The 18,852-nt window shown below is 38.9% G+C and overlaps 1 protein-coding gene across 10 annotated transcripts in view; it reads right to left on the bottom strand.

Annotated features, from left to right (window-relative positions):
- The window catches only part of LOC138755334 (band 4.1-like protein 3), a 267,478-nt gene that overhangs the window by 79,690 nt on the left and 168,936 nt on the right, over positions 1 to 18,852 (bottom strand). For all 10 annotated transcript variants that reach the window (XM_069921122.1, XM_069921130.1, XM_069921123.1 and 7 more), the window contains one exon: positions 10,515 to 10,724. In XM_069921122.1, the coding sequence (XP_069777223.1) occupies positions 10,515 to 10,724 (210 nt within the window). The remainder of the gene's footprint in view (positions 1 to 10,514; positions 10,725 to 18,852) is intronic.

Genomic DNA, 18,852 nt, shown 5'->3' with positions numbered 1-18,852 from the left:
CACCTTTTTTTTTAAGCAGGCCTCAAAAAAGCAGAGAGAGTTGAACAGCAGAAGTATGAAATTTTTAAAAAATGTGGTTTGGCTTTTCTCCAGATTCTATTGATCTCATGCCAAATTAACAGTAAGAAAAACCATAGAAATTCTAAGATGTATATTCAAAGCAGCAAAATCTGACTTTTAAAGCACACTGATATTCCATTACACATTCTTTGAAATGATGGAAAATATCTGGACACAACTGGAAATTTGTCTCTTTATATGCATATAAAAAGGAAAAAAATGCATAAAAATAGCATTTTAAAATAAATCTGTTAACCATCGTCTATGTTTTTGAACAAGCAGAGCTTGCAAAAAAATCTACTAATCCTCATATGTATGATTAGTCACATTAATGTAAAATCTGCCAAAACAAACACCCTTCACTTTAATGATTCACAACAACATTAAATAATGAATACATTAATCCAATACTGTTACACTGTTGACCCATTTGATCTTAAAATAGATAAACTTGCAACTGACAATCACAATATATTGAAGGTAAATGGAAATAAAACAGGAAAATATCAATGAAATATTAAGATAAAGAATAGTTCGAAGAGCCAAGATCAGCTGATACCTGGGTGGGCAGTTTACAGAGGAAACTTCTTGGCCATAAGACAATAAATGAAGACTTTGGCCTCAAGACCATGAAGTCTGAAGGTAGTTTTAATCCCAAGAGAATGAATTCTAACTGATTCAGAGAGAAGTACCTTGAAATTGTGTCATCTCAAATCATAACTGATTTAAATCCAGTTAAGGACTTTTTAAAACAGTACTCAATGAAATAAAAATTGGAAGGGGGCAAAAATAGGGAGACAAGCATAAAATATTGTTGAACTTGAGTAAAAGGCAAGTGATAAATAATTGATGATACATTAGAATTTTAGAAGGAGTCAATGCACAAACTAACTTGACAGTATGCAGCCTTTCAAGCACATTATAATGGTACTGGGCATAACAACACATACCAAGTGTCATTTCAAATCTATGATGAAGGTTGGTACAGTCAGTACATTGAAGAGACAGATAGGCATATAGATATATCAAAAAAGACGATTATAGGTGCATGCTAGGTAAAAAGGGTTAGATTTGTTGTGGAGTTAGTTTATATAGGTTGTCACAACATTGTGGCTGTTCTGCACTATATTCTGTGATTCAAAGGTAATGCTTTACTGCATAATTTTATTATGCCAAAATATCCAACTCAATCACCCAGAATAAAGCTACAGTACATGGTGTTCTTTCACTTCTTCCTGTCTCACAGGCTCCCCTATGGAGTTTATTCATCAGTTTGAGAGGGTATTCAGTGCAAAAACACACTGATGGCCTTCATTATAAATTAACATCTTAAAAACATGATAATACAAATACAGGCCAAAGTGACCAGATGAAATCTCAGAGTTAAGATCATAAAAGAACACTTTCTTGTAGAATGCTTTTTGAAACAAAAGTTGCCTTTGAAGCACATTTGCAATTAGAAGTACAACAGGTACAAATAGAAAATACCTTCAAACATATTTAAGGTACTTAAAAATAGCAACAGATTAAATCCATCCAATTAAGGACAAAATGAGCCTCTCCAATTTACATTTCCCTGGAGAGAGGTAAATACAATGACTGGACCTGCAGACATCAGCTTCAAAGTACTGACAAAAGAAGCCCAAGTGTCTTAATCTATTGTCAGCTACCGGATTTCTATTTTCAATGATTTACTCACATCCCTATTCTGAGGCAATTCATAAATAAACTACCTTCTCTACCAAGTTCACTTTGGCTCCCGATACAAGCTCAAATCAGGATGATCTCCAAGTTAGAAGTAATGTTCCTGAGCAAGCATCTTGGAAAATAGAGCAATATTCTAGCAATAAAGTGGCAAAATAGGCCTTCCACAGACAATCAAGCAAAAACTGAAATGGAGACAATTTTACATCTTCCTTATTTTCATATCCTTTGAAAAGATGATTCTGCAAGTTGTAAAAGGTTACTTGGTTATGTTGACCCACTCATGCAAAATTTCTGCCCTCACCGAACTATCCAGCATTTTATCTTAATGCCAAATCAGACATCCCCAAATCAGCTTTAGAACAAATAAAACCTAATATTGCTTGTTCTAGCAATATTATTGGTTCATATGCATCAATAACATTTTGTATAGGCCCCAAACTAAATCAAATTTATACATCTGCCATTGCTTCTTGTGTTTTATCTGTTAAAAAAACCCCCACAATTTCAGGCATGGTTTTGCTGCATATCCAGCTATATTTTAAGAGGGGAAAGTCCGATTGCAAGTGGATACCCAAGCTACCAGAGCAGATAGTAAAATTTGCCATTTTGGTTATCAGTCAGGATTACCATTTTTGGTCAGATGCAGGGGTTGGTTGCTAGAGCATCTGGCCAATCACCAAGCTGGCCACTTCTGAATGGACGGCACAGTGAGAGCTACAATTGTCCATCATGTACATTAGTTGGTAACTCGCACCCTTATGCATTTCATCTCTGCTGAAATATGTTTGTGAAATTGGACTGCTGAGTGAACTTTGTTCGATGTGCAGCAAACTCTCCCATGTTTCCCGACAGCTGCACGTTGGAGACACAGGTTTGACCATCCAGCTCAACAAAAGCAAAAGTTTAATGGTGATTTAAGGGACAATATAATTGAAACTTTCACCCTATTAAAAGGTGGCTGATAATGATGGACAGAAATCTCTGCTGGCTGGGGAGTTCTCAAAAAGTCTGAGAACTGGAGCCTGGATATGTCACAGCTAATAGAGCTTCTGCTTCATCGCACCAATGACCCAGATTTAATCCATCCCCAGGCACCGTTTGTATGGAGCTTGAGCATTCTGCTGCTCTTTGTGGTTTTCCACTGGATGCTCCTGTTTTTTCAACATGCCAAAGATTTGCAGATTGGCAAATTAATTGTTCTTGTCATATGTGTAGAATCTCATGAAAATAAAATGGGTTAGGATAGGATTCGTTCAAAAAGGATGCTTTGTGGTCAACACTGACTTAGTGGTCTGAAAAGCCAGTTTCCATGCTGTATCCTTTCATAACTAAACTGCTTCGATAAAAAGTGGTCATGTAGAATTAGTCAGCGCATGTCAATTGATGGCAAATCAAATCTAATATACTGACTCAATAGACGCTGTATAACAGCGCATAATGCAAACTATAAAATATACATTAACAATATAATAAACTTTCATAATGACCAACTTCATTCTATAAACCTCTCATTCTCTAACTTCAGATTCATTGCCAGAGTACAGATATGACATCACTTACAACCACAAGATTCTTTCACCTGCAGGCCAGGCAGAATTTTTTCTTAGTGGTAACTGTAAGCTGTACTCAAGAAAGAGATACGCATACAAAAGAGAAATGTAAACAAGCTGACTGTGCAACACAGGGAAAATTATTCAACAATAAATAATGTACAAAGCACAAGTTTGCAAATGAGTTTCTGATGGAGTTTGTTGTTTAAAAGTCTGATGGTGGAGAGGTAGCAACTGTTCCTGGCCTGGTGGTGCAAGTCTTGTGGCACTGTACCTCTCCCGATGCCAGCAGCGAGAATGTGAGTATGTCCTGGGTGGCGTGGATCCTTGATCTGCTGCTCTCTGATGGAAGTGTTCCCTGCAGATGTTCTCCATGCTGGGAAGGTTTTGGTCTGTGATATTCTGGGCTCCGTCCACTACCTTTTGCAGGGTTTTCTGCTCAGAAGCATTGGTATCTCCATACCAGGTGGGGAGATGACCCCAGAGGTGGCGGAGAGATGTCCCTGGGACACCAGGGAACTGGTATGATGGTCACAAGATGCAACTGGAAAGTCAGTGATTCCACACAGTTATACTCTTCTGACTAAAAATGTTACTGCCAATCAGCACATCAAAAGATCTGGCTCATGGAGTATGAAAACATTGAATAATTCCACGAGGAAGCTGAAACATTTTAAACACTTAAATGCTTCAAAGAACAGACAGATGGTATAAGAGAAGTTGATTGCAACATTTTAATAATCTGTAGGCTGGTTTTGGCTATGAACCGATAAACATAGAAAACAGACTTCATTCAGAAAAAACTTAAAACTTGGCAAGAACATCAGCTCTGTGTTGTGGTTCAAAGCCAAGAGGATTCCAACAGAGTCCTCAATGTTCTATACAAAGGTCTGCACAGCCAGGCAAATCACATCACATAATTAATGGCTTTGACTTTCAAACTGGATGTGATGGAAATTATTTGAAGAGAGATTGCCATGAACATTGAAGTGTCCTGGACAATTTCTGCTCAAAACGTTTAGCAAATCATTACATGGACTTTTTAAATATGTTAATTACTGTAGATGTCTTTTATTAAACTCCACATTAATAACCTTTCTTCCACCAAATTTGGAAAACATAACGTATCTGGGATTTATGAAGTCATAAAATCATGGGGAATTTAAATGCCCAGATGAATTTTGGTGCCTAATCATCAACAATTCATCACAAATTGTGTACATATTTGAAAGGAGCTCATTTTAATGTTCATAGAAATTTATGGAAATTTACAGCCAATCCTTTTTAAAATTGGTTCCACTTAAAAAATATCAAGAAATGTGAAACATTTCACTCACGAGCACAGGTATATTGGGCAATAACTTGCCATTTCAACAAGGACAACTCCAAACTTTGAAGTTGGGTGCTTTCTTCTTCTCTTTTCTACTTTATCTTTTAATTAATAGTGTTGCATAATGTAATTTTTTTTCTGTTGTAGTGAGTTTGCTTACTTTGTTACAGTTGTAACATTACATTGTTATGCATCAATCTCTTTTTCTATATGTATCCTTATATAAAAATCTAATAAAAATATTGAGAAGGGAAAGGGAAGTTGGGGTGCTAAAACGGTATTCTAATGAACTGAATGAATATAATCAATGGCTTCAAGTTTATTTCTATGATGTTTCTCAGCATTAATAAGGAGTGAATTTAGTAATTTTGATTCCAGGACTTGGCTCCCAGAAACTGGACAGATCTTGATTTTCCTGCACCACCTTTATTATTACAGCATTTATCACCTATCTTATAATGACTTGAGAAGGTTGTGCTCTTTTTGATCTGCCATTATCCTTTGAGTGTATAATGCTATTGGGAAGGTTGTTCTAAGATTTAGGCAATAAAAGAAAAGCAATACATTTTCCAAGTCAGAATAGTACGCGACTCAAAGGGAAACTTGAAGATAATGGTACTTGTTTTTGGGTTGCACGGATGCTGTGGTAGAAGCGGAGGCAAGTCACTGTAGCATGTTTAGTAGATGGCTTGCAAAGCAGCAAATCGATATTAGGCAAACAATTAGAAACCAGTTATATAACGAAATATATCCAACACTCTAATACAAATACATTAAAAGGGTGGTAAAACTACATTGAAATCAATCTTGTGGCCATTTAAATGTCACCTTAATTTCAGATCAAAATCAATGTTGCAAACATTTTCAGATCCCAGTACGGAGCATACTTGATACCAGTTTTAAGTATTTATTTCACGAAAGTGAAGTAGCACTCTCCAACATTGTTTGGTGTTGTATGTGGAGTGTACTTAATGAGAACCATATGTGGTGCAGTCTTGTTTCCAGTGCAGCAATCTCTATATCTACAATGCAATTTTACTGGGTATCCAAATGAAGGAAAATGATCTTGAAATTCTCAAACAAAATGAATAAAACAATGTAAACTTTGTGATATAAATCCTCCTTAAAGCTTGATGCTGGAGGATAAACATACTGTGCACAAAGCACACATCATCATGTAACTATTTCAAAAGACCTACCAAATTTTCCTTTTGATCTCTTAAAAAAAATAATCAAACTTGGTGTTCCTAATTTAAGCACATTTACAATATTTCTCCATGCACAATAACCGGAAATATTCTTTGATTCTTATGGAGTTTCATATGGAAACACTTCATATCCAAGCACTATTGGTGTGGAAGCCGATAAAAGATGCATGAAAATGACACCATTAAGTACCCAAGCAGCTGTGCAAACCAGCTAGAATTGGCCCCATTGCAACTAGACTCCTGATAATGTAAATACCACATTGCAATAGATGATGAATTAGTCAGTAAATAGCAACTGCTCCAAAGAATTCCAAGTTGAATGGGAGAAATCTGCAGCAGCTAAACAAACTTAAGAAGAACCTATGGTATAATAGCAAACATACTAGCGTTGGTAGAAGCATGAGGTGATTGGCAGGAAGCAGAGAGTTGCAATGCAGAGATCATATTCTGCCTGGCTGCCAGTTGCTAGTGACGTTCCACAGGGGTAGGTGTTGGGACCGCCTCTTTTTACATTGAATATTAATGATTTGAATTATGGAATGAATGGCTTTCTTGTCAAGTTTGCAAATGAAATGAAAGTAGGTGGAGGAGCAGGTAGAATAGAGGAAATGAGGAGGCTGCAGAAGGACTTGGATTAGGATAGAGAGAGAAGTGGCAAATTAAATATAATGTCAGATGCACTTTGATAGAAAAAAAATTATCAGATTAAGGGACCTGAGATTTTTCATGCAGAATAGCCTAAGGGTAAACTTGCATGTTGAGTCGATGGTGAACGTGGAAAATGCCATGCTGGCATTCATTTCAAGAGGAATAGAACACAAGACCAGGGATGTGAGATTGAGGCTCGAAAAGGCACTGGTGAGACTTTTGAGCTCCTCATTTAAGGAAGGATGCGCTAATGTTGGAGAGGTTTCAAAGGAGGTTCACACAAGGATGATTTCGGGAATGAAAGGGTCATTATATGAGGAGTCTTTGACAGCAAAAATAATGATGTGGCTGCTTTTCTGCGATTGTTAGATAGCAACAAATGCTGTTAATTATATTAAAACACAAGGTTGAATGAAACAGACAACTTCAAGAAAAGGCTGTAATTTACCCTTTGGCATTGGAATGTGGTATTTTTGAAGACTCTCACCCAACTAATCCACATTAATTTGTAAGGGAAGATAACATGCAATAAAATTTTGACTATGTACAAAATAGACTGGCTATCAAACAATGTAGAAAGCACTTTTGAAGTACTTGATTTTAAACACAGATATTTGAAGTCTATTCTAAATATTCCACTGATGCCAATACCACCCTTTCCCAAAAATGCAAAGATTTCTGGGGTACAATCACGGACGTCAAAGTGGAATTAAACATTACCTAAGCAATGTAGAATTAAAAATTTCCATCTTGTGATCAAAAAGAAAATTACAGCTGCAACTGGTTCAATAAGTGGCCTTGGGTTAAAGAAAAAGAATGCCTGAAAAGTTTACTTTCCCTCTTGGTTGCCATGGTTAAACATGAATCCCAGCACAGAAAACATTAAATGGGGGAAGTATTTCTACAAGGCCATTGATGGAAGCAAATACTGCTGATTTGCAGTTTTCCTTGGAAAACATGGTCACAGGTTCCCAACACCAGTAAGAGAAAGAAATCCACATAATCCCACATGATTAGAAACAATGATTAATTCAGTCACCATAAAATCAACCAGCCTGATGATAGAATCATGGAATGCTCCAGAAAACTGATGAAAATAGTGTAATCCTTTTAAAAAAAACACAGCAGATGATCAGGCATTTCAGCCCACCATGCTGACCAAAACCATAATTTCAACTTACAGGGTCTATACAGTATTCTTCCATTCCCTGCCTGGGAACACGCCTGTCTAAATGCCACTATTGCATTTGCTTCTGCACCTCAAGTAATGCATTCCAAGTACCCACCACTGTGTAAGAAAAAAGATTGCTTTTTATTTCTCCATTAAACATTTCCCCTTTCATATTAAACCTTCATCCTTTAGTATTTGGCATTTTCACCCTGGGAGACCAACCATCTATGCCTCACAATTAAAAAAAACACTTTCTCAGGTCTTCCCTCAGTCTTTGATATTCCAGTGAAAACAATCCAAATTTATCCACTCTCCTCATAGCTAATGCTTTCTAATCCAGGCAACATCCCAGTGAAACTCTTCTGCACCCTGTCCAAAGCCTCCACATCCTTTTTGTAATGCAGCGAACAGAACTGCACACAATACCCCAAAAGTATCCTTTTTTTAAAAATTTCGAGCTGCAACACAATTCCCTAACATTTGTATGGAACAATAATGAGGGCAAGTATGTGGTAATTGGAGTCAGTTTTGAGGCATTTACTTATCACATCAAAGGAGAACAAAAAGGCACATGTCCTATGGACATAGTCACCAAGAACCCTCTGTACAAAGTTGCAAGGGTACTGCCATTTATTGTGTTTATTGCATAGTTCCTCTTACATTTGACCTCTCAAAAAAAAAATGCAGTGCATCACACTTGTCTGGATTATATACCATCTGCCACCTCTCTGCTCACATTTCCCATTTGTCTATACCCTGCTGAATCCTTTATCAATGTCTCTCACTACACTGCCAATTTTCAAACTTAGCTCACTGCGTTTCACAAATAGAGGTCCCAGCAGTGATCATTTGTGAACAGGTGACAGATCTCCAGTCAAAAGAACTGCCCTTCATCATTTCTTTCTGTATTCAAAATTGGCTTGTCCAAGAAGGCAATCTTCCAAATCTCTGTGGATCCAATGTGCTTTGATTTTCTAATGAGGGTTCTCATGAAAATCCATTATACAGCATCTATTGCCCTATTCTTAATCATCTTTACTGCCTCAATGAAGTTTGCAAGGTATGACCTTCTCTGTATAAAACCATGGTCAATGGCAAGTTCAGGGAACTTTGGTTAACAAGAGATATTGAGGGTCTGGTCAAGGAAAAGGAGGCACAAGTCAAATTTAAGCAGTCTGGTTCAAGCATATCCCTTGATGGGTACAAGAGATGCAGGAATACACCAATGAAGGAAATAAGAAAGACAAAATGAGGATGTGAGATGGATCTGGTAGGTAGGACAAAGGAACATTCCTGGAGATTCTACAGGTATATTAAAACTTATGGGTGGCTTGGGAAAGAATTGGTCACTTGAATACCAACATGGCCACCTTCGTGAGGAGCCATAAGAGATGGGCAAGATTTTAAATATTTCTCATCAGTCTTTTCTGAGAACCAGGTAATGGAATGCCGAGGAATTGTAGGAAACCAGTTGCAATGACCTGGATCATGAATGAAACGCTGATGGTTTTTGGAGTACATCAAGGTGGACAAATCCCAGAGTGACTAAGTGCATCCTCAGATCTGGTGGGAAGAAAGGAAAAAATTGTGGAGGCTGTTGCTGTGATAGATTTTTTTTGTTTTAAAAAACATTTTGGAGATGCAGCAGATCAGATCCTTTCAGCCCATGCTGCTTGAATATACCTACGTGACTAATTAACCCAACAATCCTCTAAGTTTTTGAAACGATCTTTGGCTTCATATGAAGTGCCAAAAGTCTGGAGGGTAGCTACTTTTGTGCTGTCATTTAAAAAGAGCAGCAAGAACATCAAAGAATTACAGCCAGTGAATTTGACAACAGAGGTGGGCAAGTTGCTGAAGTGGATTCCAAGAGAGAGGCAGTAACAGATCATTATGACTTTGTACACGGGAGATGGTGTCTCACAAAACTGTATCTTTTTTTGAAAAAGTAACTAAGGAGATTGATGAGCGTAGGTGATGGACTCTGTACATGAACTTTAACAGGGCGTTTGACAAAGTTTCACATGGCAAGTTAGTGTGGAAGGTTTGATCACATGGGACCCAATCCCAGGTGAGCGAGATAATTAGATTCTAACCTGGCTTAGTCTGGAAGGAGGAAGAGGATAATAGTGGAGGACTGATTTATTAATTGGACGTCTGTAACCAATGATGAGCTCACTGTCCTTCATGATTTAGATGGCAATGTTATTAACATGATGAGTGAATTTTCAGAGGACATCAAAATTGGTGTGAATGAAGGATATCAAAAAACCCAAAACCCAGAATGCCAACTTGGTCAGTGGTTAGCACTCCGAAACCCACAATCCTTTCTAACAGCACGGACAGTAGTGCTGGATATCTTTACACCTTTTTGATAGCAATTCACCATGCCGCCAAGGAGAGTGGCACAAATATACGATTCCATTAAATTTTGTTCTTGCTTCCTCAAGTAAATCTTCAAAGACTTCATCATAATTCAGAATAATTCGTCTCATGGACATTTACACATTTTAATCAATCTCATCATCACTTGTATATTTCACTTCTCTTAAAGTGGTCTGAGCTCACTCATAAGTGCCATTAAAAAGTGAAAATTTAAAAAGTTAACTGTATGCAGATGCAGATTTGGCAATAGATTTATAATTTCACAATCAGAATCCATCATCAATCCCACCAGAAAACTCCAAAGTAAACCCTTTAATTAATAAAACTCTATACATTTACCACTACATCTCAATCACCTCGGTTTGCCCTGCATTAAACTACCCGGCTTCAGGTGTGTGAACGGTCCACCAGAGACACAGCAGGAAATTCATCCTTAATGTGGTTAGACTCCTTACCTCAACCTCACAGGTATATTCAGAGCCATCCAGAAGGGTCACTTTGCACAGCATGTTCTTTGGCTTTTTTACTACTTTCAGAGGAGATTTGGATAACTTGCTGGAAGATGATTTCTGGGAGAGTTTGTCGTCCTCAGTCTGGTGGTCTTCCTGGTGACCCGCACTATCTTTCCCAGAGGCTCCGTCTGCCTCTTTCTCACATTCACCAATCTAACGACACGATCAAATGATTAGTCTCTTAAAAACATGATCCTTTCAAAAGTTCAATGTTCAACAGAAACTTTATCCTGCTACACAGCATTTTTCTCATGGATGTCATTTAACCAAAATAAAAACTTAAATTCACAAAGATTAAATTTATGTGAACTTTATGGGCAAGCATTTGATTAAAAGTCTGGAATGTGATTTACTAGATCATAAATTATTTTTAAAAAGGCACATGTGGATGACAATGAACAGCATTTGCAATAGCTTGTCATTAGAATTGATTCTAAAATTAGAATCCAGAACTAATCCAATCATTTTACCCTTCACATCCCACAAGGTAGTTCCTTGACTCAAGTTTACATGAGGCAACCTCCCTTTACTTGCTTGGCAATTTTTTCAATTGATGGCCCTCATTACCAATTTTCTAATACGAGGAAATAACTTTCTATTATACAGTCCATTCTTGAACCTGCTGTATTATTAGAACATTTAAGCTCAGTACAGGAGCTTCAGCACATAATGTTGTGCCAATGAAAACCTTCTCCCCGGCAATCTAATTTTTCTACCATCTCACACTCGTAACCCTCTATTCTTCTTATTTCCATATGCTGAAGAGTCTTTTGAAAGATGCTATTGTACAAACCCAGGGGTGAAGCCAGTTCTAACATTAGGGGCAGTGAGCACATAAAAAAGATGCCATGACATCGCCAAATAATGAGTCAGTGGTTGAATGGCGGACCGCACTGGGAGGGAGGGGTAGTGCATTCGTGTGGGGGTGAGGGAGGGCAGGATGGTATCTGCCTGCTCCTGCAGTTGGTACTCAAATCCACATTGAGCAGCTCCTGAGAGAGATCATGGCACCCACAATATGGTGAGCACCCCCAAGCTGTAATTCACTTCTCCAGCGATATGTTCCCACACTAGCTACTCGCAATTTGGGACCTCTTCATTTCCCTCCATTTTCAGTAGACTTTAATTTTGACAGAACGCTCAAGTCAAATTTAATCAGAAGCCCATCTGGATTAATATTTGGTTTGTGGTTCAAAGCAACCTCCTGCTTTCTTTAGTAAAAACATACAATGCTGGTGAGACTCAGCAGATCAAACAGTGTCCTTTGTGTAGCAAAGGCAGTGATACATAACTGACGTTTCAGGATTGAGCCCTTCAAGAAAGAGTGAGAAATGCCGGTGAGCATCAGAACAAAAGACTGAAAAGGAGAAGGGGGGTGGCAGGACAAGAGATGATAGGTGGAGAAGGAAGGGAGATGACAGCAGCACTGGAGGGAGGGGGACTGTGTAGGTGAAAGAACTGGGAAGGCAGGAAATGGGGGGGCGGGGGGGGAAGGAAGAAAAGGCAACCAGGTTTAATAGAAAGCAGTGGTCAATGTTAATGCCATCTGGCTGGAGGGTGCCCAGACAGAAAATAAAGTGTTGTTCCTCCAATATGAGGATGGTTAGGGTGGGACAGTACACAAGGCCATGGACAGACATTTGAGGGTGGGAGTGTGATCCAGAATTGAAGTGATTGGCCACTGGGAGGTCTCTGGTTGCGAACAGATTGGAGGTGCTGAGTGAAGCGATCTCCCAGTCTATGGCCAGTCTCTCCGATGTCAAAAATGCCAGAAATGATGCACCGGATGCAGTAAAGAAGTCATCTGGATGTACAGGTGAAGAGTTGCTCATCATGAAAGGCCTGTTTGGACCCCTGGACCATGGTGAGGGAGGAGGTGTAGGTGAAAGTGTTGCATCTCTTGCAGGCACAGGGGAAAGTGCCAGAGATGTGATGGGTGGGGAGGGATGAGTGCATGAGGGAATCATGGAGGGAGTAGTCCCTGTAGAAGACAGAGAAGGGAGGAGCAGGAAAGATGTATGGTGGTGAGAATCTGTAGTAAGGGCCGGAAATTCCAGCAGATGATGTTTTGGATGTGGGGGCTGGTGGGGTGGTAGGTGAGGATGAGGGAGATTCCACGTTGGGTGCATCTGGGGGCAGAGTGAGCCAGGGCAGATGAGCAGGAAATGTGGGAGAGGGCTGAGTTGATAGTGGTGGAGGGAAAGCCACGTTTGTGGAAGAAGGTTAACATTTCAGAAGCTCTGGACTGGAAGACCTCATCTTGGGAACAGATGCAGTAGAGACAGAGAAATTGAGAGAAGAGGACGGAATCCTAACAGGGGGTAGCGTGTGAGGAAGTGTAGTCCAGGTAGTTGTGGGAGTTGGACGGTTTATAGTACATGTTAGCGAAAAGCTGGTTTCCCGAATTGGATACAGTGATCCATGAAGGGGAGAGTGTTATCGGAAATGGACTTGGTGAGTTTGAGGTCAGGGTGGTAGTTGGATACAGTGGATGAAGATGACAAGCTCATCGCAGGTGCATGAGGCAACTCTGATGTAGTCATCTATATACCGGAGTAAGAGTTTGGGTGGGGTGTGTCTTGTCTGTGTAGGCTTGCAGCATGGATTACTCCACAAAGCCCACAAACAGGCAGGCAGAGCTGGGACCCACGTGGGAACCCATGGCTACTCCTTTAATTTAAAGGAAGTGGGATGAGTTGAAGGAGAAGCTATTGATGGTGAGGGCAAGTTCTGCCAGGCAGAGGAGGGTGACGGATTGGTTCAGGAAGAAACAAAGTGCTTTCAGACCTGTGTGAGGGATGGAGATATAAAGGGTTTGGACATCCATCATGAAGATGAGGTGGTCCAGTTCAGGGAAGCTGAATTCGTCGAGGAGATGGAGGGCATGCGAGGTGTCATGGATATAAGTGGGGAGAGATTGGACCAGGGGAGAAAGGATAGAGTCAAGGTAGGTTGGGGGAAGGAGCAGGCAGAAACAAATAGGTCTACAGGGATGGTCGGGTTTGTGTGTCTTGGGTAGAAGGTAGAAATAGGCAGTGCAGGGGTTCTCTCCCACCTCTCCTCCCTTCTTCACCTATCATCTCCTGCCCTGCCATCTCCCTTTCCCCTCCCACTCTTTTATTCTGACACTCACTGGGATTTTCTTATACTTGTTGAAGTGTTCAAGCCTAAAACGTCAGTTATGGATCTCTGCCTTTGCTACATAAAGGACACTGTTTGACTTGCTGAGTCTCTCCAGCATAGTGTGTTTTTACTTCAACCACAGTGTCCATAGAATTTTGTTTTACTTCTTGCTTTATTTAGCCTCGTAAGTAATGGACGACCGAGGCACACCTTGCTCATACCTTGATGAAGGGCTCAAGCCCAAAACATTGGTTATGTATCTTTATATTCATTATAGAGTACACTGTTAGATTTAAAAATGCTGGAGAAACTCAGAAGGTCTATCACTGTCTGAAGACACTGATGTTTTACACCAGCCTTTCCCATCGCATCCCACGCATCCTTCTGATCAGTCCACGGGTCGGGAGGTGCAACTCCAACAGCAAGGGGAGACAACAGAGAGTGTAGATGTTGGGATCTGCAGCAGGCCGCAAGCTGCTGTGAGTGAAGTGGAAAGGGCTTCATCAGGCATTTGTGGAGGGAGAGCTTTTGGCCAAGACCCATTGCTGATTTCGGGCTCAATCCCCTCTCACTGCCAAAGCCAGAATGGATGCATCAATCACAAGTGTTATAGGTTAACCCCCCACCCTAATGTTGGGATAAGTTTCCTTCTCGCATCTGTATTATCCCTCCCCCAACATACCTCCCCCTCTCCCAGCCAACACATGCACACACTTCATGGGGTTTTAGTCAGTGAATGTGGGGTTGATCGCGGAAAGAGCAGTCTTACTGTCATCCATGAGCTCGGCTGATGGATGCAGACAGACAGCGCTCACCATGAGGACCGCATCACCACCTTTGCTCTGCTCTCCAGCACTGGAATGTGGTGCATTAGTACTACCTGTCGCTCCCCAACTTGCCTGGTGGCTGCCTGCACAGCCCAGCCACCTCACAGCATCCACTCAGCTCCACAGAGTCCAGATGCAGGTGCCTTTTGTGGGGCATTATCCCTGGTTTCGTCAAGAGGTTCCTGAACAAAGGTCTGGGAGATCGCAACTTCTAGCACAAATGGATGAAGCCCTGCTGCTTCATCAGGAACCACTGAGGTAGGATCAACTGAACTTATTGCAGACAGTGGCGTAGCTGGAGGGGTGCAGGGGAGCACATTTTTCAGTGTCAGAACTGGGGGGGGGGTGGGAGAGGGTCATCCCCCGCACCCCACTAGCTACGCCATGTCCAACCACCACCCCCTGCAATGCATTCTAGGCACCCACCATTCTGCACAAGAAAGCTTCCTTTGACATCACCCCTAAACTTTTCTTCACTCATCTTAAACAGATGTTCTCTGGGATTTGCCACTGTCATCTTAGGAAAAATTATGCCGGCTATCTACCTTATCTAAGCCCCTCATAATCTTATACATCTCCATTAAATCAACTCATCTTTCATCACGTTAATGTTCTGTGAACCTATTTACGGTTGATATAAATAAAGGTATTTGGTGATAAAGAATTTTGTTTAAATTCATCTTGTATCTCATAGCAACATACTCCAAAATTAAGGTATCATCTAGGCAGCAGATGGGTTTTTAATATTTGTGGTAGGTCAATTGATCCAAGGAAAAGACAGTCCCAATCATTTAAGGTAACACTCAGATCAACAGCGGATTGTGAAGCAACAAGCAGGCAGATTGGAGAGAATGTCTCAGCTAGATCTTAAATTAAGCACAGGTGCAATGGACTGAATCCCTTCCTTCCATGCTGCAGTATTTTATGAATCCAAATATATTTTATGCCTGTTTTTCCTCCGGCAAGTACTCCAGCTACTCCCTGTAATGCCTTATATTACCTTGGGGCATCTTCACCACATTGAAAGGCTTTCATGTAAATTTTCAGCATTGCTGACTGCTCGAGCTACTGCAGTGACCCAAAGACGACCTCTTTTGTCAGTCCTAATAGTTCCTTATTATAAACTGAAAATTTTCTCTAAATCCATCCTTCTTCTCACATCAAATTTCATTAAATACTGATCAAAAACTCTTTTCTAATTCAAGTCATCCCCATTAACCAGAATCCTGCATAAACTTTCCATTCATGCTACTACAATTCGGTTCATTAGTCTGGTACCTCAAGACATCAAAAACCACACAAGCTAGCAAGCATCAGACTAACCTTTTCAAAAACATCATCTACATTTTTTTTTAAATACATAGTTGGAAAGAAATGAAATTTATTTGACCCATATAATGTCAGCAGCATCTCACTTATTCTATTCTAAACCAAATCACGTACAGATTGTCGTCGCTGGATGACGCTCCACAAAAGTAGGGGGGGGTTGGCGGGGAGTTCATTTCAGATAGGATGAAATGGAAGTGACGCAAGACTCCATGAGCACAAGAGTGTAACAATGCTCCTACAAACTCTTCCTCCCAGAACTTTAAAAATATAATTTTTTATTTTTCACACTGTGAACCATATCAACCAAAATACATACAAACATTTCCCTCTTAAATGTACACAGTAGCATTTTCTCCCCTTTTTTCCCCCCTACCTTTTCTCCCCCCTTCCCACCCCCCTCCAAAACCAATAAACATTCAACATATACTATAAAATAAACCATTAAACAATGTCATCACACAATGAAAAATAAACAAGAAAAATGTGTCATCTACTTTTACACACAGGATCAAGTCATTTTGTCTTCTTAATGTTTTAGGGGGTGGAGGTCCGAGGCAAGCCCTCTCTGTTATGTTCCATGTACGGTTCCCAAAGTTGTTCAAATAATGTGACTTTATTTTTTAAAATTATATGTTATTTTTTCCAATAGGATACATTTATTCATTTCCTTGTACCATTGCTGAATTTTTCATGCTCTCTTCCATTTTCCAAGTTAACATTATGCATTTTTTTGCTACAGCTAAGGCAATCATAATAAATATTTTTTGCGGTTCGTCCAGTTTGAGGCCTAATCCCTTACTTCTTATATTACTTAGAAGACCTTTGGATTTTTTGGTATGTTGATTTATGTGATTTTATTTAATACCTGATTTAGATCTTCCCAAAACTTTTTCACTTTCTCACATGCCCAAATTGCATGTATTGTTGTTCCCATTTCCTTCCTACAGAGAAAACATCTAACTGATAATGTTGGATCCCATTTTTAAAAAACTTTTGGGGCATGATATATAACTTGTGTAACCAATTATACTGTATCATGTGTAACCTTGTGTTTATATTCTTCATAGTTCCAGAACATAACTTTTCCCATGTTTCATTTTTATCTTTATGTTTAAATCCTTTTTCCACTTTTGTTTGGGTTTATAGCTTATTTCATCCTTTTCCTTCTCTTGCAGCTTGATGTACATGTCCATTATAAATCTTTTAATTATCATTGTGTCTGTAATTACATATTCAAAGCTGCTTCCTCTGGTAATCTCAGTCTGTTTCCCAATTTATCCTTTAAATAAGCTTCCAGTTGATGATATGCAAACATTGTACCATGAGTTATTCCATATTTGTACTTTATTTGTTCAAATGTTAATCAATTATTTCCCAAAAAACAATTTTCTATTCTTTTAATTCCTTTTCTCTCCATTCTCTAAAGGAAAGGTTATCTATTATAAAAGGGATTAGCTGATTTTGCGTCAATAATAATTTTGGTATTTGGTAATTCTTTTTTCCTTTCTAAGTGAATCTTCTTCCATGTATTAAGTAAATGATGCATTACTGGCGAGCTTTTATATCATCCCAGTTTTTCATCCCACTTATAAAGTATATGTTTCAGTACCTTCTCCCCTATTTTATCTAGCTCTATCTTAGTCCAATCTGGTTTTTCCCTTGTCTGATAAAAATCTGAATATACCTTAATTGTGCTGCTCTATAATAATTTTTCAAGTTTGGAAACTGCAAACCTCCTTGGTTGGACCTCTCTGTTAATTTATCTTACACTATCCTCGGTTTCCCCCCTTTCCACAAGAATTCCCTTATTATTCTCTTTATTTCATTAAAGAATTTCTCTGTTAAGGGAATTGGTAACAATTTAAATAAGTATTGTATTCCTGGGAAGACATTCATTTGAATGCAATTTACCCTCCCTATCAATGTTAGCGGTAATTCTTTCCAATGTTCCAAATCTTCCTGCAATTTCTTTATTAGTGGCTGATAATTTAATTAGCATAGGTGGCTTAAATTATTATCTAACCTAATACCTAGGTATTGGATTGCTTGTGTTTGCCATTTAAATGGTGATTCTTTTTTAAATTCTGTATAATCCGCATTACTCATCGGCATCACTTCACTTTTATTTGTGTTGATCTTGTACCCCAATATTTCTCCATATTCCTTCAATCTCTTATGTAGTTCTTTTATTGATATTTCTGGTTCTGTTAAGTATACTATGATGTCATCTGCAAATAAAATGATTTTATACTCCTCCTTTATTTTTAAATCGCTTTTATTTTATTTTATTTTCTGTTTTTATCAGTTCTGCCAATGGTTCTATTGCTAAACCGAACAGTGAGGGAGATAATGGACATCCATGCCTAGTTGACCTACTTAATTTAAATTGGTTTGATACATATCCATTTACTGTTACCTTCGCCAATGGTCCATTATATAATGCTTTAATCCAATTAATATATTTTTCTGGTAGATTGAACTTCTATAATACTTTGAATAAATAATTCCATTCTACTCTGTCAAAGGCTTTTTCTGCATCTAAAGCAACAGCCACTGTTGGCTCCTTATTTCCTTGAACTACATTAATTAGGTTAATAAGTTTACAGACATTATTCGCTGTATGTCTTTCTTAATAAATCCAGTTTGATCTTGTTTTACTATTTTTGGTATACAGTTGGCTAATCTGTTTGCCAATAATTTTGCTATTATCTTATAATCTGAATTAAGTAGAGATAATGGTCTATATGATGCTGGTGTTAATGGATCCTTCCCAGTCTTTGGTATTACTGTAATTATTGCTGTTTTACATGAATCTGGCAAGTTTTGTGTTTCTTCTATCTGGTTCATTACTTCCAGGAGAGGAGGAATTAATAACTTTTTAAATGTTTTATAGAATTCTATTGGGAATCCATCCTCTCTAGGCATTTTATTGTTTGGTAGCTTTTTTAATATATCCTATACTTCCTCTATTTCAAATGGTTTTATCAGCTTGTTTTGTTCCT

Source organism: Narcine bancroftii, chromosome 2, assembly GCF_036971445.1.
Source record: "Narcine bancroftii isolate sNarBan1 chromosome 2, sNarBan1.hap1, whole genome shotgun sequence".
Lineage (NCBI taxonomy): Eukaryota > Metazoa > Chordata > Chondrichthyes > Torpediniformes > Narcinidae > Narcine > Narcine bancroftii.
Note: the sequence above shows the minus strand (reverse complement) of the source record. Positions and strands in the feature narration are given on the sequence as shown.